The sequence below is a fragment of the Hippopotamus amphibius genome, chromosome 2 (assembly GCF_030028045.1).
Source record: "Hippopotamus amphibius kiboko isolate mHipAmp2 chromosome 2, mHipAmp2.hap2, whole genome shotgun sequence".
Lineage (NCBI taxonomy): Eukaryota > Metazoa > Chordata > Mammalia > Artiodactyla > Hippopotamidae > Hippopotamus > Hippopotamus amphibius.
In genome coordinates, this window is record NC_080187.1 from 85,066,019 (window position 1) to 85,090,622 (window position 24,604).

A 24,604-nucleotide genomic window follows, 5' to 3' on the forward strand; every position below is an offset into this window, starting at 1 on the left:
ATCAAGATGAAAAAAAATTCTTATATAGCAACGAAATTCTTTCCATGAGTAGAGATGATACATGAATAAATAAATGACCCAACTGGGGTGGAAGGAAGGAGATATTATGAGATGAAGGAATCCCTATGGAGTGTCATTTCTCTATCTCTTGGCTATTCAAATAGAGAGGATACCTCAAGGAACTATATTCCTTTGACTTCAGTTTTTCCTAAAAGTGACAAATGCTTAAGTTGACTTGTTATTTAACTGGCATGTGCTCACAGAAAAGGTTAACCTGACAAATTTTTAATCATACATTAACAGGACAGTGACCATACAAACTTGATGGAATTGATACGGCACAGGGCCCTGTGGGGCTCCTGAACACAAAGGCTTTCTGTGTCCCCCTTTTCTTTGGTTACAGGAAACAGCCTTCATTCAGCCTCCACGACCTTCCCTGAGTTCCAATGTGCAGATTCAAACAGTCGTTAATTAGGGAAGGGAGGGGATATGAGACCAGGGAGAAACAAAAGTCAAGAGCAGCCTTGGGGCAAGGTCCTGTTCTCCTATCAACAATACACACAACAATATCTTTGAGCTATCTTGCAGGTACTGAAACCCCCTCCAGGTGAGAGAAGTTAACGGTTAAGGATGGTATGCTTCCCACAAGCATGCAGACCCAGACAGTTGAACTTGAAGGTTGATGATGCTGACTCCTACTTACCTCACCATCAACCAACCAGAAGAATGCAAGACTGTTACTGCCTTGATCCTTGCCACCTACCCCTGACCACAAGCCCCGACTGTAAGACCTCTCCCTGTTCCCCAGGGAGTAGGGCACAGCTCTTGAGGCGCTAGCCTACTGTGTTTACCCCTTGCCTGGCAAAGTAATAAAGCTCTCCTTTTCTACTTCACCCAAAATTCTGTCTCCAAGATTTGATTCGACACCAGGGTACAAAGAAGCTAAGCTTTTGGCATCAGAATCACACCTTGCAATTAAGAAGAGTTAAGGAGGAAGAAAGGATATAAATTCACTGAGTGACTGTCACATGGCAGACAGTGTGCTATACATACATTATCTCCTCATCCCAACCAATGCCTGGCCCTTCTCTTATGTTCTAGACCCCAATGAACAGCAACACCATACTTTGCTCAAACTAGAAACCAGAGCATCGTCCTCAACTCTCAATTTTTCTCTCCTATTCTATTTCACTAGTCACCAAGTCCAGGGAATCTACCTCCTGATTTGTTTTAAAATATCTCCTTTTAATCCCACTACCAATTTTGGGTCCATTCTAATCCACTGCCCTCAATGCAAACAGAGTACTCTTTCTAAAATACACATCTCACTTTATCTTGCATGAGCTTGAATTATTTCCCTGGCACTCTTTGGCTCTCCATATTACAAACCCCAACTTTCTTAATATAGCTTATCTAGCTCCTCATGACATAGGTCCCGACAAGCCCTTTATCTCTTCACTCTCCTTCTTCAACTCTAGGTGCTAGTTAGGTCTTTCTAGCTGTCTCTTCCTCTGAGCATTTCTTGATTCCATGTTTGGTCAAATATTCCTTCTATTTATCACGGTCTAAATTTCTCCCACTGTGGCTCCTACAAACTATTCAAAATTATATGTGTATATATACATGTATGTATGTGTGTGTGTGTATGCATCTATGTATATGTTTGCACCATGTACAAATAAACAGGGATGTATGCTATTGTGAGTTGCTTTGTGTCCCCCCGGCAAAAAGATATGTTGACGTTATAAGCCCCAGTGCCTGTGAGTGTGATCTTATTTGGAAATAGCATCTTTGCAGATATAATCACATTAAGATGAGATCATACTCAATTAGAATTGGCCCTAATCCAATATCCCTGGTGTCCTTATAAGAAGAGAAAACAGAGACATTGGGAGGAAAATCCCATGTAAAGACAAAGATACACACAGACCCAGAGGAGAGGTGGCCACGTGAAGATGTAGGCAGCGACTGACAGCCATCACTAGAAGTTGGGAAGAGGCAAAGAAATATTCCTCCCGGAGCTGCCTCGGAAGCATTGCTCTGATGATACACTGATTTTCAACTTGTAGCCTCCAGAATTGTGGGAGAATAAACTTCTGTTGTTTCAAGCCGCCCAGTAAAGAAAGCTACCATATAAAGAAATTTGGACTCTCTTTATCCTGAAGGTGATAGAATTCAGTTGAAATGATTCAAGAAGATAGGAAATAAATCAAATCTGTATTTTTGAAAGAAAACTCCTGTTTTCACTGTAAACTCCTGTTCACAGGAGAATACAGTATAGGGATAATAGTATACTTTTCTGTATACTTAGCTCAACTCCCCTCAGAGTGTCAGTTCTGGGAGAGCAGGGACTGTGTTTTTTTCCTGTCCGTTTATGTATTTCCAGGATCTAGCACACTGCTAATTCTTAAATAAATATTTATTGAACCAACAAACAAACTGCATTTTTCACAATAGCCCTACAAAGGTACCATTCCTGAGGGATATTTAATTCTGTAACCTCAGTACCTACCAGATTGTTGGGAGAACAGGTAAACAATGGTCAGAAACTAAATAATTTGTTAAAATTCAACTAGTAGGCAGTAAAGTAGTTCATTTCATCTTTACTGTGTCACGCAAAGGGGAGAAAAAGAAAGACGATGTATTAAATCTCCGAAGCAACGCCATGCTTCCATGTGGAATTAGATTACAAAACACAGACGGAAAAACAGCCAAGTCCATGTTTCTGACGTCACTACCTTTAGAATAACTGGTAGACATTTGATACTAGTGACTTAGGTCACAGACAGAGATGGAGAAATAATCATTCCATTCAATTCATTTCAAACTACTCACCACAGGAATTATTAAAAATGGGAAGAACTTCTTTCTTAGAACTTTGTTCTAACAAAAAATGAACTTTGTTCATTTTAGTGTCACCACACTATAAACGTCAAAACTCCATGATCCAATTTATTGCTTATTTTTTTATTGTATTCAATTTACAACAACATCATATAAGGCATTACTTGAAAGGAATTCTCCTTTTCCTTTTCGAAACGTCTTGTTTTCTGACACAGCACTGTGCAGTATTAAAAATATGCAGATTCATTAAAAAAGAGCTGGCTTATAATTGCATTCTGTCTTTTGATACATGTATATTAGGTATCAACTGATGAATTTCATTAATTATGAAAATAAAACCCACTTTTCTGTATTTGACTTCAAAATAACCTTAAAATTATTTTTAACAGCAACACATGTTCTATGTGTAAATGTATGCTACTTTTTTTTAATATTTAAAACAGAAACAGGCTTTGTGCTTTATAACAAATATAAATGGGGTAATTTGGATAATGAAAATAAATGAATAACAGCAGCACTAATAGAGCTGATCCTATTTGCGATGGCTCATTAACTCTGCACAGGATGCAATTCACTGCCCTGGATCAGGAGTTGATAATGGTGCAATGTGGAGCTATTAGCAAAAGAACTTCATAATAGGAAATTAACAGAAGGTCTGTTCATTCGCTGGGAAGTCAGGATCCCCTTTAGCATGTATAACCACATTAAACCATGTGCTCAAAAAGGCCATAAAGAGGGAAAAGTCAAAGAAATGATCTGGGTACTACTCCTACCACAAGCTAGTATTGATCAAGCTCACAGTAAACACTTTAATGCCGTCCTCGGTTGCTTGATCCTCAAGGCAATCCTATCAGATAGTTCCAGATATTATCCTCATCTTGCAAATAAGGAAACTGAGGCTTAGGAACTTGCTCAAAGTCATACACTAAGGAGTGGTGGAGCTTAGATTCAAACCCAGGCAGTCTGACTCCAGAGTATTTGCTCTTAACTCTTCATAGATGCCAAATTGCCTTCCTGGCTCTGCCTTACCTCCAACTTCATCTAGTCTAGAATGATCAGGAGCAAATAAAACTCCCAGCGTTGCTCAGTCTGAGATGCAAGATGGGGAGAGACACCAACACAGCCACCCCCTGGGGACAATGCTCTGATTCTAGAGGGGGAAGGAAGGAAAGGGGAGGATGCGGTTTGAAAAGACATTCACTAAACCTATTGTTTCCATGGGTAAATGACAGAATTAAAGCTGAACAAGGTTTTGGCCTGTGAGAGAGGCCGAAGAAATAACACAAGGGGGCATAGTTAGAAAATGCAGATAAACAGTGGCATTCTCTGACCTCTAGTTTGCCATTAACTAATTGGAAGATCCTGGGAAAATTGCATAACCTAACGCAGCAATGTTTCTCAGGGCTGGACTAGATGATCTCAAAGGCAGTGCTTTCACTCTTAGTAACAATTTCTGTGCTCTGGAGAAAGAATGAAAAATAAGTACAGGGTAGCAACTTTCTCATAAGGCAAACAATATTCAATTTAAAGGACTGTCCTCCATTCTGAAATCAGGTTCTTACTGCTTTCTTGTTATTAAAATTTTATTTATGAAATGATGGTGAAAGTACATGATAGCAGGTCTCCTTTTCTTTCTGAATGTGCTTACCAGAATAAGTAGTTTACTTTATCTCATTCTATAAACTTTTTTTGAATTGTTACAGGGTTATGAAGTCCCACACAGGGAATCACTACTTTAATATATTTTGCCATTCAAAATGTTCAGGGTACTCTAGTTTTCCACAGCATTTGACAGTTAATTAAGCATTTTCACATGAATTATCTCACTTGCTCTACAGTCTGTGAGACAATCTTATTTTCCAGAGTGAAAATAGAATTTAGGAAGAGTAAGCACGTTGATCAAGATTACACAGATCATTAAAGAAAATCCAGATTCTAATCTGTGTCTTTTGACTTTAAATCCTGTCTGCTTTCTAACTGGTAAGTGGTTCATAAATCTCGCCAAACACCAGGGTCATAAGGACTGTGTTTTAAAAACATCGAATAGATAAATCTGAATTTCTGGGGGATGGGGCCTAAGAGTTGTGTCATTTAAGAGCTCTCCAAGGGATTCTGGAAGGCATTCAAGTTTGGGGACCAGTACTCAGCAGCATACTGCTTCTGTCCATCCAGCCTCACCAGGAGGAATAGGGGCTTTGGAGTCAGAGCTGGGTATTTCTGAGTGAGTCCTATAACCTAGCTGAGCCTCAGTCCTTCATCTGTGAAATGAAGATAATGCCACCTAAAAGGCAGAGTTGTGGAGTCGAGGGAGAGAGGGAATACTGGGATATGTGTATAAATACAGATGATTGAACTTGGTGTACCTCAAAAAATAAAATAAAATAAAATAAATAACTCAATAAAAAAAAATTTATATATATATATGCAAAGTGCCGAGATATGGTAGTTACTTTTTTGGATAAGAAAAACGTTTTTTATTGTTTTGATAATGTCAAACTTATTATTTGCAAAGTCAATGTTTAGGATTGTTATCCATTTCGGAAAACTTCTATTGTATTCCTCTTTCATCTTGCTTTCTGTTCCTCCCTCCTTTTCATAAAATTCAAGTAGGTTTTAATCATAAAAACACAGGCTATTATGGTAATGGTAGCAAGGATCCAAAATGATATCCCTTACAAATTAGTATTAAGTGGTAGTTTCTGATTCCCTAAGCATGATTAATTTGATGTATTTCTTTTTATTTTTTTCTCACACCTCTTCCCCTGCTATAGTTATAACCAAAATGAAAACTCCTTCCCAGTTTTAGATATTATTTCCTTCCTCTTCCCGCTGTCTCTGGCCTAACCCAGACTCACACTTCTCCTCACCTTGGCTGCTCTAAGAGCCTCCTTTTCAGCTGGGCTCCTTGCCTCCAGGGTCCTGTAAGTGGTCTAGGTTCCAGTTCGAGCATCCTATAACTGCAGCTATATTCATCTTTCTAAAGCAGATCTAGAATTATGTCTATTCCCCACTAAAACTCTTTCTCGGCCACACACTGTTGACCATAGGCCTGTCTGCCATTCAAGCCACCACGATTTTCTTCGAACATACCTCTCTGTCTCCTTACTGTGTACCTTAAGGTGTACCTTACTGTGTGCCTGGGTATCCTGTTACTTGTTAGTGCCTAAATGCAATCTGAGCTTTTCATCTCCTGTACCCTACTATTGCCTCTAACAAGACAAAGAAATGAAGAGAATAATAACAAACTATAATTTCTATGTATAAATCACCATTCTTTTCAGATATTCTCTAATTTACATTTGTCCCCAAATCTAACAGCTCACACTTATAAGAATCTAAGTTGGGGAGGCAAGTTTATTCTTGCTTCAGTTAGCAAGGTACATGAAGCCAGCTGGCAGGATTAGTCTGGGAAAAAAAGAGGCCACGTTGAAATCCCATGCAACAGAAACAAATGAAACCTAATTTGCTGGCCTGTCTTGTTTATTTTGGTTCATTTATACAATACAGTGCACACAACTTTGGACTGGATATCAGGGGACCTGAAATTTAATCCCATTTCTGCCATGACCAACCATATAACTTTCAGAAAATCACATAACCTTTCTGGTCCCTGTTTTTTTCTCATTTACAAAATGGAAATCTGTCTTTCTTTGTTCTAACAGTATACATACATAAGAAATTATTATTTTTATTTGCCATTCCCTATAACATTGTCCCTTTTCTGTATATATTTGCTTTGCAATTCTCTATCATTCCCATAGCTTTTGAAGATTCCATAATTCCATCTCAACACCACTGAGAGTTCTAAAGAAGGAAGCAAACATCAAATATCACAAATGGTGTCCAAATAAAGTGCTTTTTAGTATGTTGATTAGATCAACTCTTAGGCCTTTCCTAGTTTTAAAATAGTAAAATGGTTACAGTTATGTAAACACCACTCCATCCTCCTATCTAGGAAGTGCTTGGACTTGTCACAATTTCCCTGTCTCATGATTCTAGACCTCATGAAGGTTTCATATGTCTGTCTCCCTCTCATCTACACAGAATATCCTTGTAGGACATCTCATACCTCTTATGGTTATTCGCACTACAGCTCTTCCTTTTACATCTGAATACAGATTTAGGTTTTAAATAAACATATGAATTTGAAACAACAAATTACTGAAACACATTTTAAGGTTATTCTTATATTGCTAGTTGTGATATCAGAAATTTTGAAGAGAGAAAAATTCCAACCGATGTCTTACTGGGAGAGGCAAAGATTCTCAAAATGTCTACTTTGTGAGATATAAAAGTGTAATGGTAAAGTAGAGCACGCGGGAAACTGCAGCAACTGCTTGCTCCAAAAACAAGGCTGGTCATCCTAACCCAAAGCGTAGACTCTGAGATCAAGATGGCAAACATACCAACCTCTCCCTCACCTCACTAACTCCCCACCTAACGCAGACATTGGCAAACTGATACCAGAAACCAAACCTCTTTGCTATCCCGGTGTTAAAGATTTACCTAGCTGAAATTCGACCTAGTGGACACCACCATGCCTTTTCCTACACAGTTTGTCTAAATTTTCAACATAATTATGCTCATGATAGAGAAGCAACAAGTTCTCCTATAGTGTACTTGGAGACTTTACAGCCAATCTCACCTGAGCGATTCTGAAGCTCTAAATAAATGAAAGGCGATGTCTCCAAATACAGATACACACCCACCCACACACACCCACATTTTGTCAGGGACAACCAAGGTAGAGGTAATTTCAGAGTCTAGTACAAAAGTGATACACAATGTTGAAGAATTTTTGTTCTTCTGTATTGAAGTGAGCCTCAAGGAAAGAAGAAACTCTAGCCCACTTTTCTTAACACATAATACAGCTCTTCTAATTTTAACTGACGTTGAACCTCGATTTTCATATGGGTCATCATTTGTAAACTCTAGAAAAAGTAACACTGATTCAGATAGCAGGGCTACACGAAAGCTGTTGACACAAAATCCTCTGGAAAAAAAGAATGAAAAGAAGCCAGCACTTACTTGGCACAAACCACTGATGCACATATCCAAAGATTCCGTGTAACAACGAGTCCCGTCTAAGACTTTAGGTGCAAGTTCAACAACCAGGGCTGTTCCTTTGGCCTGGCACTTGAGGGAACATGGGTTGTCGGGGTCATTAGACACAGGAAGCCATTCATAAAACTGGCCATGGTGCTTGACATCATTATGAGCTGAGCACTGCTGTGCTCGGAAATCACCTGCTTCGGGTGGGCAGTCCTGGAGAACCAAAAAGAGGGGAGGGAGAAGCACAGGTTAAGAGAACAGCCCCAAACAGAAAACCAGAGCAGCTATGTGCTCCGAGTCTCAGGAAACAAAGCAAATGTTCTGTCATTACAGATGTACCCAATCCTAGCATCTCAAAGGTCATATGATTATTTGGCCCTCAAAATGTGGAGATTTGAGAAAGTCATCACCTTGAAATATATTTTCTGATAGAAGTGAAATGGGAAAGAAACCAGCTTGAAATAGATCTGATGGATACTAGTTGGGAAAGTAATCACCTTGAAATATATTTTCTCAAAGATGTTTATTTGTCCACGGATTCTCTCCACATTGTAATATCATTTTTATTTCCCTGTAATTTAAGTAGAACTGAGTATAGTCACAGGTTTAGTTAAAAGCATCACTGTCATTTTTAGTTCTGATAGCAAAAGCTATGACGAAGCATTATTTTAGCAACGAGAAGCAAAAAGTATGATGATTTTGTTCAAAATTTTTTTGTGGGGCTGTTTGTGAGTTTTTTCTAAAACGGTATACTTAGGCTGCACAGTATCCAGAATTAAACATGGAGAACAAAATAAAGAAAACAGCATTTACACCTGAATGTCTTTAGCTTCAGGCAGCATAGCTGAACATTTCGGACCTCCTCCTCAGATGGGAGTGTGGCTGCAATACGGTGGGTCTCCTTGGGCCTATTTTTCCTTGTGTTTAGAACAGAGGCAATGATAATACTCAGCTCTCAAGGTCATGGTGAGAATTTCATGAGCTTATGTCGGCCAAATACTGGCACGAGGAAGACAGTATATGGTAGCTATTACTGTGATTATTTAATGAAGCCATTGAAGAGAAAGCATTGTTGGAGAATTAGGAGAGCCTCTGCATTTGAATTTGAAATCACACTGACTAAAAGCAGCAGAAAACAAGAATGTTTTAAATATATATTTGATAAATAGAATTTTAAAATATAAAATTATAACAACTAACCAAGGCTATTATCTAATAAATGATAAACTTCAGTGAAAACTATTAAGATTTAACTTTAAAAAGACAAATATCACCTATCCCTCGGAAAATCTTTTTGATAGGTTGGTCTGTTTTATTCTACATGCGTTCAGATTAGGAATTGTCATAGAACATTGTAGAATATCCACCTACAAGAATGGATATTAATGAAAGGGAAGCCTTTCATTAAAATTTTTTGTCTTAAATAGTTAATTTGCAGGTGGCCTTTAGAAGCCCCTGATTACTACATTATCATTTTTAGGAGTTCTCCTTTTATAAGGTTTCTTTCTCTGAAAAGCAATTTACATTTAAATAAACATTGTGAGAAAAGCATTATGCTATTTTATACAATAAAATCCTGACTCTTCTCAAATTTCAGTGTTACTACTAAGTAGTATATAAGGCTCTAATATTTCAGAAAGCATACATTGTAGACAATTAAATACTTATTTCAGCTGAACTTAAACTAGCTCAAAATACAATATAAATTCTGAAAGGCATTTTATTGTTAGAATCATATATGTTCTCAAAGTGAATACAATGTAGTATTAAAGGAAAAGAATAAATTTTATTTTCTTCTGTAGATACATGGGTACCCAACAAGGCTTAAGTGATTTTGAATATTGTCTGAAAAAAATTTAAAGATCAATAAACCAGGCAATAAGTGTGTGTTATACTTTGTTTGCTGTGATAGTTACTTGTTTGTTGTGAGAAATAAAACACAATCTGCAAACCTATGCTATAAATCACAAAACAGGTAAATTGTATGATGCAACACAAACTATCTGAACTTAAATGTTTTAACCCCAGCTCCTTTCAGACCATGTGTTCCAAGACAAGAGCATAAACAAACTTAACATTAATTATTTACGGACTTATATGTTCCAAAGATAAGACCTCAACTTGCTGCCCAGTTTACAAATCTTACCATTCTCCAACTAGACCTCATTTATTAGCTTCTACCCTGAAATAACCCTGTGACTAACTACCGCTCCAAACTCTACACATCTTCTTCCCTAAATCCCCCCATTTGAGAAACTACAGACTATCAAGATGCTTCTCCCCCTTGCTTAGCAAGTTTAATAAAATCAGCTTTATATGATTAACTTGTTTCCCTAGTGGCTGTTGCATGGGGGCTTCCACAGTTGAAGTGATAGTTTAATTAACAATTTTTAAATAAAGTATTTTCAGCTTCATAATATCTGTCATTACAAGAGTCACTAGATTACTCAGTAGTACAGAAGAAATACTGAAGTGGACTCAAAAAAGCAGAACATTGAGCAAACTGTTTAGAATAGTCCCAAACCCCCTCATAACTACTTTTACCTTCTTTTTCTATAAATAAAAGTGAATCAGCTATAAAGGAATTTCAGAGTTAGGTTGAATCACCTCTGCATTAAGTAATAAGGGTAATACTGTATATAATTAAGAGATCTCTTAGTATGAACCTGAGATAATTTTCTGCATTTATCCAATTCTAAGAAAAGAGTGTCAATTACATTTTAAAATTGATGTTATAGCATCTAAGTACAGACATCAAACTCCTACAGAGTTTCTTATGAGTCCCTTCTATTCAACAAAATGTATTGAATCTTCCCATCTTTACTAAAATAAATAAGACTGAAAGTCAGTCAAAGGCAAAATTACTAAAAAGTGAAGTGAAACTATTAAGACTTTTAGGGTTTCTTTTCAGTGATAAAAAAGTAGACATATTTAAACACATTATAGAGAATCAACAGGCAGACAGATGTTCCTGTTCACAATTCACCTGTATCTACTAGCTCCAAGAATACCTGCTACAGGTTTTATAAACTTTCACAACTGGAGAAATATCTCTGAGAATAATAATGCTTGGGAACACCTTTACTCACTTTTATTGCTATGGTCTTTCTGCCTGCCCCTACTTCAGTAGGGGTGGGAAAATATGTTTTGCTAAATTGGGAATGCACTTAAAACCTGGACTTCAGCATTGGAAACTGAACTTGAACCTTTTTAATGTTTGAGTTTATTTGTACTTGGCAAAATGCAACTTCCTGTTTTAAGAAAAAGGACTTAAGAGGGCTTATAAAACAGGTTCAGAAAGCTTCTTGGACATCAAATAGCTCTTACAAAATAACATTTTGATGATTTAAGTGTAAATGAATCAGAAACATATGAATCAAATTTCCCTTGAAATACACATGTTTAAAAATTAAGGGAAGAAGGATTTGGCAAAAGCTTCTTTTGTTGAACCCAAAACATCTCAAGCATAGTTCAAGACACTCACTGAACCCCTGATGCATCTGGAATCACCCAGCTGCAGGAATGGAAACTCAAGCAGAGTCATCATAGTTTCTTGTCCCACAAGTATCATAATAATAATTACAATGGAATAACTTACTTGTGTAGAGATTCATCATGTACAAAGTTTTTAGTTTTGAATTATAATTTGATCCATGAAACCACTATAGTTCCTGATCTTCCTAAAAGTTAGATTTAGAAACTGATGCCCTAACTGCTTTGAAAAATGTTTAACATCCTATCCTGGGCAGCATCTTTGAAATATCTCATAGGTAGTAACGATAAAGACAAAGAAAACTGCTGAGAAGTCTAGTAGCTATTTGAACTAAACACATCCCCACCAAGAACCTGGCAAAACACGTGGTGTGGGAAAGAGGCACTGGACTAAAGACCCCCAGCTTTCAGCCAGAAACACCATCCAGTAGAGATAGAGCAAGAGAGAGCAAAAGAAGGCATTTCTTGGCCTTCTGTCTATTTCCAACTAACTGTAATGCCTGAAGACTGACAACTCTGTGTCAGGCTACTGAGCTAGGACTTCCTCACTCTGAAAAAAGAATTCTATTTAACATCGTCAGATGATCCCATGAATGACTGTATTTAGTCATTTCATACAAATAATACTACTTCTCTCCAATTTTTAAGCACTCAATCCTAACCGTGTCAGAGTTTTCTTCTTTAAAAGCATGAAAGTAAAAGCTGAACTATAATGTGCTCCCATTATAATTCATAAAGTCCGTGGAATTCTGCCATATATGAATCCAGTTCAAAACATTTTCTGGTTAATCAACTAGCCAGTGGGAAAGATAAGATAGATCCCAGATGTCCCCTGATGATGACAGGTGGATCAGATTACACTGTGGGACAAAAAAGGGTCAGGCTTCCCCGAGTTTACTCACTGGGTAAAATGCAGAAGATTACATCTCAGCAGCTAAGGTGGTAGCATCGGAAAGGCCTTTAAAATGCTTTAGAAAAAATATAGATTCAAGGTCAGGAGAAACATAACTTTTCTTCTCTTTTTTTCCTCTTTTTAAAGATGACATTTTCATTCCTGAGGGATATCCTTCTGCTCTACCTCTATCCTTAAATATTCGATGGTTGGCCTTTGCTGCTCATTTTGCTGCTTCATTGAGATTACTATATGAGTGCCATGGTATAGATGCCATATTCTGATTCTGTGGTTTTATTTACAAAGTCAATATTAATACCTGATAGTATCAAGAAAATACTGGAGATTATATTTAGGTGACCACATGGACTGCAGTACTGAAGAAATCTATCCTTCTCACTGCATTTCCCTATTTGTAACTGTTCCTCCAAATTCCGTGTCTCCCCTCCATCCTGCCCTAATCACTTACCCTCCATAAAAAGTACATACTGTGCAAGAAAACAAAAATTATAATTGCTTAACAAGGCATCTACTCTATCTTCCAGAAGTTTAGCATTGCTACTCCGTGATGAAAATATATATAGAAATGTATCAGCTACTTGATGATTTTAGAAAATTTTATTAATTCTAAGTTTTACCCTCAGAATATTAGGAACCCTTAACGTACTGATGGTAAAATGGGAAAAGTTACCATAAAAGATTCCTCTACAATATGGAGGAATGGAGGTTCTGAAAAATATATACCCTAAAATTCTCAAATCTCTTAGCACATTTAAGTAGACACCTCTTTTATATATTTTGGCTTTATTACTTGGCTTTGTGCCTCTTTTATTTGAAGTTAAGCTGAAACTACTAAACAGTAATTATCCACTGATGCAATCCAATCTAAAATAATATTTTGTTCTCAGAAACATAATTAATGTTTCAATTTCTATTTCCAACTCAGACTCCCTTCTCCTGAACTCCAGACTCATATATACAACTGCTTCCTCACCATCTGGATGTCTAAGACATCACAGACTCATCATGTCCAAACATGTCCGATCCCCTCCTTCCCCCCGAAATCTGTTTTCTCTGCAGCCTTTATCATCCCAGTCAATGCCAACTGCATCCTTTTCAGGCCCTAAATCTTAACGCAGTGGTTCTTACACTTGAGTGGGCATCAGAATCACCCAGAGGGCTTGATCAAAATACCAGATCATTAGGGCCCCATCCTCCAGAGTTTGTGATTCAGTAGGTTTGTTGGGGGTGGGGGCGGGGGTAAAAGAATTTGCATTTTTAACAGGTTCCCCAGTGATGCTGACATTGCTGGTTTGGTGGCTACACTTTGAGAACCACTGCCTTGGAATGATCCTTGATTCCCACATCCAAACCAACAGGAAATGCTGGTTCTATACACAAAAGTATACAGAACCCGACCACAATCTTGGCCAAGCCACCGTCACATCTTGCCTGCATTATTACAATAGTCTCCTAACTGATCTTCCTTCTTCTACTTTTGTTTTCCAAGAGACTTCTGTCAGAGCTGCCAGAACGATTTTACTAAAGCAGAAAGGAGATTGTGTCATGTTTCAGCTACAACTCTGCAATGGCTCCTCACTTCACTCAGATTAAAAGCCAAAACCCTCATCACAGACAGAGGTCAAGATTAGGCCCCATCATCTTCTACTGTCTTCCTTATTCTCTTCGATCCAGCCACCCTGAATTCCCACTACGCCTTGAACACTCCAGGAATACACTTACTTTACGACACATGCATTATCTATCCCTTCTGCCTGAAATTTTCTTTGCCTAGATTCCAAGTGGCTAATTAACCTCAACCTCTATAAAGTCTTGCTCAAATATCACCTTCTCAACGAGACCTACCCCGACTTTTCTCTGCAGAATTGCAATTCCCACTACTGATTCTTTTCTATGCTCTCAACTTTTCCTTTTTTCCTTCACACTTAATAACCTTCAACTTATTAATTATAATTTACTTACTTATTATGCTTTTTGTCTGTGTCCTTCCACTAAAGTATAAGCTCCAGGAGGACAGGGATCTTTGACTGTTTGGCTAGCAAGCTGTTATATACCAGTACTCAAAAAAAATTTTTTTCGAGGATGAATAACACATTGAATAAATGAAACAGAAGTCATATCCTTCATTGCAGAAACTCCCATTCTGAGATTGGGATTGCCGTATATGCATTACTAATAAGAAAAAAAAAAACCAAATTGTACACTCTAAATATATGCTGTTTATTGTATGTTAAATGTATCTCAATAAAAGTTCTTAAAAAAAAAAATTCCCATTCTGTTTCCTTAAAATGTTGCAGGAAATCAAAATCTTGATAGTTTCTTAATCAAGGAACCTTAGAAAATCCTGATGAAATATCTATTTTTTTCTTCTTTTTTTTTAAAATACAGATTTACAAGAGTACTTTTCATTTCAGACACTAGAAAAACTGAGTAGGAATCCTTGTCTACTTTCTGAAAAGGCAGATTGATATTTTCTCCTCCATGTAAACAAATTTAACAGGGCAATATTAAGAAATATAAAATGTGCTGAAATAATTTATTATTCCATAAATAGCCAGACATTGGTAACTTTTATATAACACTCAGTGTAATATGCACGCACTATAAAGCAGTAATGCTAAGGTATCAAGCTTTATTCCCCCAATTTTGGCCACCTGCTTATACTAACATCAACATCATCATCAAAAGCATTTATTTGTGCAAGACTGCTAGCTGCTATGAAAAATGAAATTAAACAGACACAGTCCCTGCCCTGTCTAGACAGTATGTATAGAGACAATTCTATTACATTTCGAGAGCATAATATTTAAACCTCAAACACATCACCGTGAGTACAAAGAATAGAAAATGGGGTCGATTTTGGAGGGTGGTACCACGGTAGGTAAAGGCCACTCTTGGCTCTTTCTTCCTCCCATTTGAAAATACCAGTAGACTTTCTTGGGACACTATATTTTCACATATATAACACATATTTAAGAGTCCTTTTTTTGGTTCTTTTTTTCCCCTGGTATGAAAGATTTACAGATTTTCTTTACTTTCCTTCCAAACCATCAGTACTTCTGGAAAAGAACATATTTAAGGGAAATAAGTATCTATGAAAATCATTAACCATTTGAATGCCTTACAATGGATCAAGTTTGGGCCCTATAAAAGAACATCTTTACAGATTTGTGACCTTGTAAAATAATATGGAACTCTTGAGTTTATTCAAGATTTGGGTGTGCCCTACTCTGGGCCCACTAAGTGAATGTTGGTTATAGGTATATTAAACAGCTCTAAACCACTCCAAATGTGTTTATCCAGGTCCAGACATAAGAGACTTAAAATGTTTATCATTTACCCCATCCTACTTACTGGATTAGAGTTTGTTATCTGAAAACAAATGCTCTGCTTGGCTAGTTTTTAATGTCTCCAGGCATTTGAGAGCTGATCTAAGTAAAAACATTGAAAACCTTTCATTTTAAAAGTTCATTTTTTTTTTTGTTTTTGTTTTTTTTTCCTTTGGGTAGTTTTTATTTCAGTGCGCTTTTTTCTCCTTTGAACAATGCAGACTTTTGGAATCCAATTCCCTAGAGGTATTCGTAGGACAGGTTGTTGTTTGCCATATTAGACCCTTAAATTCTCTCAATTTTGAAAACATTCATTCCCTGAGGGCTTTTATTATTTTTAGTTCCTTTCTCTGAATTAGCTCCAATTTAGTAGTATCTTTTCTTAAAGCAGCATTTCTTTTTATTATTTTTTATCATTGTCTAAAATACATGTTCTCCCCTCTCCCCCAATTACAATAACATATTTAAAGTGGTAATTTGTAATCTTTTTTGGAACATGGCATACAATTTCATTTTAAAAGTGTACAAGTCTACAGGGTTTTTAAAATTTGTTTTCAGACTGTATTTACAAAAGTATTTGTGGTGGAGAGTCAGGTTAGAGAAAGGACACATATAAGGGAAACATTTTAGCATGTAAATACTTAAGCTTTTACTACTGCTGGGGCTTGTTGCATAACAAGTTCATTATGTTTCTATTTATAAGTGGGAAAGGTAATAAAGCTTGATATATGATCAAGAAGCAAATAATGGAGGCTGAAGTTGTCTTCCAGTGCTTATGCTAGATGCTTAGAGAAAACTGGAAAAAGGTACCATCCAGAGCAATTCAAAGATAAATACAGGTATCCCCTGCTTTTCCAAGGTTCGCTTTCCACCATTTTGCTTTTACGAAAGACCTTACATTAATACCTGTTTTCGCGAACAGAAAGAAATCCCAAGAGGATTTATGCTTTTACGATAAAAGGTGAAAAGCGAAAATCATGTTCAGCATTTATTTTGCAGCGAGCCTAGGCACTCACCCCAAGCAGGGAAAGTAGCACCACCAAGCTCCTTCCCCAGGACTTACACTCAGCATCTCAGCATCAAGCTTACATTTGAACTGTGCCTGTAAGCAACTGTGCTTTATCTCCATTTATTCTGTGTCTGTTTGCAAGATGCATCCTAAGGTAATTGCTTCTTTGTTTTATGCCATTTCAACTTAGAAAAGGTTTCATAGGCATGCTCTACTTTTGGATAGAGGGAAACCTGTACCATGTTAGACAATGCAGAGAAGACCCTAGTATTCTCTTCTCCTGTTCTCTCCCTCCCAGTCTATAACAAACTGCCTAGTGACACGTGCAAGCTTAACTTCTTTTCAGCTGTCACTGAATCCTCACACCTGTCTGTTTTCCTGGCACTGTATCTAATCAATCCTTTTTGGAAGCATGTTATACAGCACCTTGAATACTTCTTGAAATACCTCTGTACTTGAGTACTTGAAATACCTCTGGGTACTCTTAAGTTCTTTGCAGCATGCAATTTAAGTTTTCTGAGTTAGCTCCTACAAAGCTGACATCAGGCTGCTATTTGAAAAATCCAGTCAGTTCACTGAAGTTTGTATTCAGAGTGAAGCTGCTTCCTAACTTGGAGAAGTTTCCAGGTCCACAGGTGGAGGAGAAAGATATATATTCTCCAATCAGTGGCATGGAATAGCCCCTCCTCTCAGCCAGATTCTTCTTTGGATGGTAGATTCTAACCCTGACCATGAATACAAGTTATCCTGGCAAGAGACAGGATACTCTCTTGTATCACACTTTCCAGAGAGCGGAAACCGGATGTCCTTAGACTGTCCATGGTACCAGTGAAGATTAGCTGGGTCTTTCCTTATAGATTGTGGAATGAGGGAAAAGAGTAGGATTACCACGGATAAAATGATCAAGAGTTTAATTACTTTCTCTCTCTTCCTTCCCTCATCTCTTTCCAACTTCTAGATCAGAATTCCTATTCCAGACACCCAAGTTCATGATTTACTGTATAAATTAATCCTTTAAAAGAAGTATCCTCAGGTGGCTGGAAGCTTTATCATGGGTATGGTGACAATACCTACCAAACCAAATATTAGAATTCACGCTTGATAAATTTGAGGATACTTATGGCAACACCAGGAAAACCACTGAAAGTGGGATTATCTTAGAAAAACCAGATAGGCATGGAATCAGAACAAAGCAGAAAATAAAAGAAGCAGGGCGGGGAGTTTCTTCTCAACTGGTGTCAGGCAGTGGTCCTCGGTGGAAGGGAGACCCCCTCCCCCATAGGTTTGCTGTAGGGTAGTGTAAAAGCATCCTTTATATAATCAGAGAAGGAGTCCACCATTACTTTTACTGTGGTCAAGTGGGATCTAGAAATTGTTTGCTATCTTTCCCTAGTTCCCTTTCTAAATTTTCTTATTTTCTCCATACGAGGACCTACATGCTACCACTAATCATACCTCTGCCTTCTCTTTCCACATCCCAAACCTCCTCTTCACCCTGCAGGAGAGGATGGATCCATCTCTGCCCCTTTCGTGCTTTTCTTACCAGCTTCCAAATATGCAGCTATAAATTGGACTGCTGGGCACTACTTTCAGAACACAGTGAAAGACGTCAGCTCCTAGAAAAATAAAAAAAGTCTATCCGTCTGAAGGGTCTCAATATTCACCCTGGCCTAAAGGTGGCTGGCACTGTCATATGGTGGCTCTGCAGACAAATGGGACATAAAGGAGTTAATACCAGTAAAATATTTAAATCAGTATTGGCGCATAGTGAGCACTCAATAAATGTAAGGTATTACTAATATTACCAACACCATGGAGGGGAGAACTATACAGCTCCTAGGGGCTTCAGAGGAGCCTGAGACACAGCTCGTTCCATCTAGCTTTGCCTTTCCCATTGCCTTGCTGCCTCTAGAACTACTTTACTTAGTTGTTTAAACATAATCTTAATTAAAGGAACTTAAATGAATGTCTTAACATATGCGTCTAATCAAGTAATATTCTGTGCCAAATTTACTGGGTTATAAATTTAGTGGATGACAACACTCAACTTTGTTCATGTGTGCTCATGCTTCTTCGTTTGTTGATCTTGGATTATGCACATATTTTAAGAAACCAAAAAAGAATTAGAGAAATATACGTCCTGACCCCTAAAACCCAGTGTTTTCAGGTTGTCTTCTGAAACTTAAAGCATAGCCTCTGAGCCCCAGACTCATCCTGAAGAACACTTGGCTCCCAAGCTGATTTTCCTTTCCTCTTTCTCTAAAATTTCCATTTTCTTCCATGGGCTGCACTAGGGAAGAGGAAAGCAAACTGATTCAAATTTTCCACAGTCAGGTTTGGATGAATTACAATGCTTCCTATTTAATCACTCTCGAAAGCTGTTAATTTTGTGTGTTCACAAAACACGGAAACACTAGCTAAGCACTAGGCTACAGTGAAAGGTCAGATATACTCCCTGCCTTCATATGCCCACAATTTAAAGGGGGAAGATAGGTACTGTGAGCATAAATCAAGCTTTTATTCTAATGATAGAATTACAGGAAGAGTGGCAGACAATTCAAAACTGGAGGGTAGGTTTTGGACAGAAGTGACCTCCCTTCTTATTTGGTCTCCCTTTAAGGCTGAATCTGGAAAAGGAGTGAAGGAAAAACGCTGCTGAAAATTTTTCTCCCACTGAGTGTCCTCAGTTTTGCAATGGACTCAGTCTGCTTTCTCTCTTCCATATGGTGTGGCAATACAAGAAATACCTCAGCAGGTTTCTGCAGGGAGCTGACCTAGCTTTGCCTGTTCCATAGCCTCAGATCTCCCCGCTTCTCCCCATCCACCCCACACCTTACATCAGAACATATGCCATTCCCTTAATGCTTTGCTGCTCTGACTGACATTATCCAATATGGCCTTCCTGTATTCACCTGGCTGACTCCATAAAGCTTAAGTATCACTTCCTGGTTTCCTTCTATGACAACTCCTTATCCTCAGGCTGAGAGAGGCAGCTCCCACTGAGATGCCACAGAATCCTATACATGTCTTCATCCTTGGACTTAACACACTGTGTTATATTCTTTGTTTAACCAAGATCCTACTATCAGCCTGGCACAAATTAACGCTAAATAAATATCTGTCAAGAATTGAATTAAGGAACTTCCATATGCAACAATATATAGAACTAGATATTTTGAGGAGGCTTCCTACCACAAAACATCTAAAAATTCTACTTTCAGGTAAAAATAACATTTTAAAAAATGTTAAATGCACGGCTTAACTGGCAAGGAAGTTTCCATAGAGACAAAAAATTTGAGAAAGCATAAATTCACAGAGGAAATTGACAGATCTCCAAAAGGGATCTGTTGGTTTCTGGTGGTTCAGAACTTTCCATTTTAGTAGTCTATAAGAGCAGGAAACAAGGGATAAACTGTATAGACTGCAAGTTGTGGAAGAGGATCAAGATCCTCTCATAATGCTAAGACCCTAAGCAAAACCCTCAGAGAAAGAGTAAACTAGGAAAAGAAACAAAACACTTAGCTTCTGGAAAAGCCCAAAAATGTAGATAGTAAAAATATTAGTGGTTTCTGGATCTGCAGGAGGGAGCGATGAATAGGCAAAGCACAGAGGATTTTTAGGGCAGTGGAATTATCATATTCTATATAAAACTACAATGCTGGATACATGTCATTACACATTTGTCCAAACCCATAGAATGTACAATATCCAGAGTGACCCCTAATGTAAACTATGGACTTTAGGTGATAATGGTGTGTCAGTGTAGGTTCACTGACTGAAACGAATGGACCACTCTGGTGGCGGATGTTGATAGCGGGGAAGGCTGTGCATGTGCTGGGCAGGGGGCAGGTGAGAGAGATCTGTACTTTCCGCGCAATTTTGTGGTGAATCTAAAACTGCTGTAAAATACAGTTTATTTAAAAAACAAAACGGAATGATATCAACAAAACAAAACCAACTCAGCTTCACAAAGGGAAATAATAAGGAAACTTGTCTGTCTCAGCTTGGCTATGGGTTAAGGATGGGGCTATAATTCTCTTTCAGAATTCCTAACAATAGGACTCGTGAGAGTTTGGGACACAATTCGCATAATGTGGACAGTGGAAAATTTAGTTTAAAATGGTCTTGATTAGTACTGCTCACCACCCTATTCCAATATCATCTTCCTCAAAAGCAAATGTAAATTCTCCCAGAAAGTACACATGTAAATCCAGGCTTGAAGAAACTCTCTCTTAAATTCCAGCAATCATGAAAGGACATAGACATATCACAAAATATATGAGGAAACAAGGTAGCATGAGACAGCAGAAATAAGAAAATCAAACTGACAAAAAGTTCACATAGTGAAGTTATCAGACATGGAATACAAAATAAGAAAATATAATGTGCTTAAGAAAATTTTTCAAAAGAATGGTGAAAGTATAACCAAAGAAAAGTGTTATCAGATATATTTTAAAAAGAACCAAATAGAACTTAGGTAAATGAAAAATATAAATGACATCAGAAATTCAATATATGCAATAAAAAGCATATTAGACACAGCAAGGGAGATACATTTTTTTTTTCCTTTTAAGTGAAGTTTTTTTTTGATTTTTTTTTATTTTTAACTTTTTATTGAAGCACAATATACGTACAGAAACATGTACTGATTGTGAATATACAGCTCAATGAATTTTCACAAGCTGAATATAAACATGGGTAATCACCTGGATCATCAGGTCAGGAACAGAACATTAGCAAAACCCCAGCAACAGCCCAGAAGAGCTCACTTATGCCCTCTTGGTTATCTGTACTTCCTCACTTCATCCCTCCCTACCCCATTCACTATCCTGATTTCTAACAGAATGGATTATTTTTGTCCATTTTTATACCCTTTTATTTTAATTTAAAGGTTTTGGGAAGAGATTTTTTAAAAAAGAGACAGTAGGAAAAGGAAAGAAAAGATCTCTCCTACTACCTTTTCCAGCTTTTTATGTATTCTTTCAGAGGTAGTCTGTACTTAAAGTATATCTGTTCGTATCTCCTCTCCTACCTTTTTAAAAAATTGAAGTATAGTTGATTTATGATATCATGTTAGTTTCAGGTGTCTCCTCTCCTACTCTTTAATAACTGTACATTTGTCCTACTACAAGAATTTGTCTTTTACTGGAAGGTACATGGTATTTTGGGATATCAAAGTTTATCTTTTTAAAAGTCATGCTAATATGAATGCTTCAGCATTGTGAGATTTGGAATTTATTTACTTTATTATTATTTTTTATTCATTATTGTGGGTTTTTTTTAAGCTCTTTATTGGAATAAAATTGCTTTACACTCTTGTACCAGCTTTTGAGGTACACCAAAGTGAATCAGCTGTATTTATACACATATCCCCATATCCCCTCCCTCCCATGACTGCCTCCCACCCTCCCTGTCCTGGCCCTCTAAGGCAGCACCCATCATCGAGTTGAGGGAGATAAACTATTAAATGGAAGAAAGAGTTGAACAAATTATATAAAATTCAAGACAGAGAAAGAAAGATACAGAAATTATGAACAACAAAATAAGAAATATGGATTATATAGAGAAAATCATTTCCTGAGAATTTTGCAGAAATAATTAAATATACAAATCCCTAGGGTCAGAAGCTAAATGAAAATCAAACAGGATAAATAAATGATCTGTTCCTATACAAACCGTATCTAAGTGAAGAATGCCAATAATAAAGATAAAATCATAAAAGAAGAAAGAAAAGACAAAAAAGGAAGAATTAGAATGATAGCTGACTTCTCAATAGCAACAAGGGAAATTAGAAGTCAGTGGACAATTATCTTCATGTTGAGAGAAGATAACTGTCAACCTAGAATTATTTTAACAGCAAAACTAAATTTTAAGGGAAACAAATACAGAGAGTTTATATAAAAAAAGCACAGAAAACAACCAAGAGCACTCATTTTCATCGAGCCCTCACCAAAATGCCATCTAAAGGATGTACTCCAGACAGTAACAAAAGAGTCTTGAAGAAGAACTGTGATTTAAGAAAAAATATGGATCAAAGAAAATAGAATATTTTCAAGTATACCTGAATGAACAACGACTATACAAAATAACCTGAGAAGATAATAAACATTAGCTGACTATATAAAGCATTGATTATATAAAATATTAAATCTGTGGGGCTAATAAAAATAGCGTTAAAACACTTGACAACAAAAGCTCATAAGTCTGAAGGAGAGCAATCAAAATGAAAATGTTCTAAAAGATTTTAATTGTTTGATTGGCAGGTATAGATTCTACCTAACTTTGGCCTTTAAGAATGCACACATCAAAATTTAGAGTATCCACTAAAAGAATAGAAATCAATATATAGCTTTAAAACCAGTAGAGGGAAAGTGTAATAAGAAAAAAGTCTCAATAGTTCAAAGGCAAGAAAAGATTAAAAAACACCGGAAAAACAGGACAAACAGAGATCACAATATAAGATGGTAGAAATAAATCCATATTACCAGTAGACACAGTGAATGCAAACTGAGCAAAGAAAGCAAAAATCACCACATTGCAATTAAAAATTTGTTTGCATTAGATACTCATAAACTTAAAGATAGAAAAAGGTTGAAAGTAAAAGAACAGACAAAGATGTGTGAGACAAATCTAATTAAATGGAAGGTGGATTGGTTATATTAATATCAGATAAAACAGATTTAAAACCAAAAACACTACTACTTATAGAGATGATCACTACGTTGTGAATAAAAGTTAAATTCCCCAGGAAGATAAAACTATTTTAAAATGTATATCTACCTAATAACACAGCTTTGAATTATTCCAAACAGACTACATGGTGAAATTGGCAAACTAACCAATCAAGTCACATACTTTTAAAATCCTTCGCTCAAGTAGATTAGATTAGTCATTGAAGAGGTAGGAGATATGAAAAACATATTTAAAATGCTTGATATATATAGAAGCTTACACCCCCAAATCAAGGAATACATATTCTCTCCAAAAACATGGATATTAGGTCCTAAAACAAGTCTCGCAGTAAGAGAAAAGCAACAAATAACATATAAGGGAAAATCCATAAGGATAACAGCTGATCTTTCTGCAGAAACTCTGCAGGCCAGAAGGGAATGGCAGGATATACTGAAAGTCCTGAAAGAGAAAAACCTACAGTCAAGAATACTCTACCCAGTAAGAATCTCATTCTGATTCGACAGAGAAATCAAAAGCTTTACAGACAAGCAAAAGTTAAGAGAATTCAGCACCATCAAAGCAGCCTTACAACAATTGCTACAGGAACCTTTCTAAGTAAATTTTCTAAGTAACTTTTCTAAGACTGAAAGTGAAGGGATGGAAAAACATATTCCATGCAAATGGAAGTCAAAAGAAACCTGGAGTAGAAATACTCATATCAGAAAAAACAGATGTTAAAGTAAAGACTGTTACAAGAGACAAGGCAGGACACTACATAATGATCAAGGGATCAATCCAAGAAGAACAAATAACAATTGTAAATATCTCTGCACCCAACATAGGAGCACATCAGTACATAAGGTGAGGGACATCGACAGTAACACAATAATAGTAGGAGACTTGAACACCCCACTTACATCAACTGAAAGATCATGCAAACAGAAAATAAAGACACACAAGCTTTAAATGACACATTAGACCATCTCGACTTAATTGATATTTATAGGACATTCCATCAGAATGTCCTATAAATATCAAACCTACAGAATACATTTTCTTCTCAAGTGCACACAGAACATTTTCCAGGATAGATCACATCTTGGGTCACAAATCAAGCCGTAGTAACTTCAAAAAAATTGAAATCATATCAAGCATCTTCTCTGACCACAACACCATGAGACTAGATATCATCACAGGGAAAAAACTGTAAAAAATACAAACACATGGAGGCTAAACAATACACTATTAAATAACCCAGAAATCACTAAACAAATCAATGAGGAAATCAAAAAA

The 24,604-nt window shown here is 36.9% G+C and overlaps 1 protein-coding gene across 8 annotated transcripts in view; it reads right to left on the bottom strand.

The window, feature by feature from the left end:
- Positions 1-24,604, bottom strand: part of ADAMTSL1 (ADAMTS like 1) — a 953,154-nt gene that overhangs the window by 308,235 nt on the left and 620,315 nt on the right. For all 8 annotated transcript variants that reach the window (XR_009051238.1, XR_009051237.1, XM_057720944.1 and 5 more), the window contains one exon: positions 7,873-8,109. Coding sequence is in view for 6 of the 8 variants with exons in the window: in XM_057720944.1 (XP_057576927.1) it covers positions 7,873-8,109 (237 nt within the window). In the remaining 2 variants the exon portion in view is untranslated. The remainder of the gene's footprint in view (positions 1-7,872; positions 8,110-24,604) is intronic.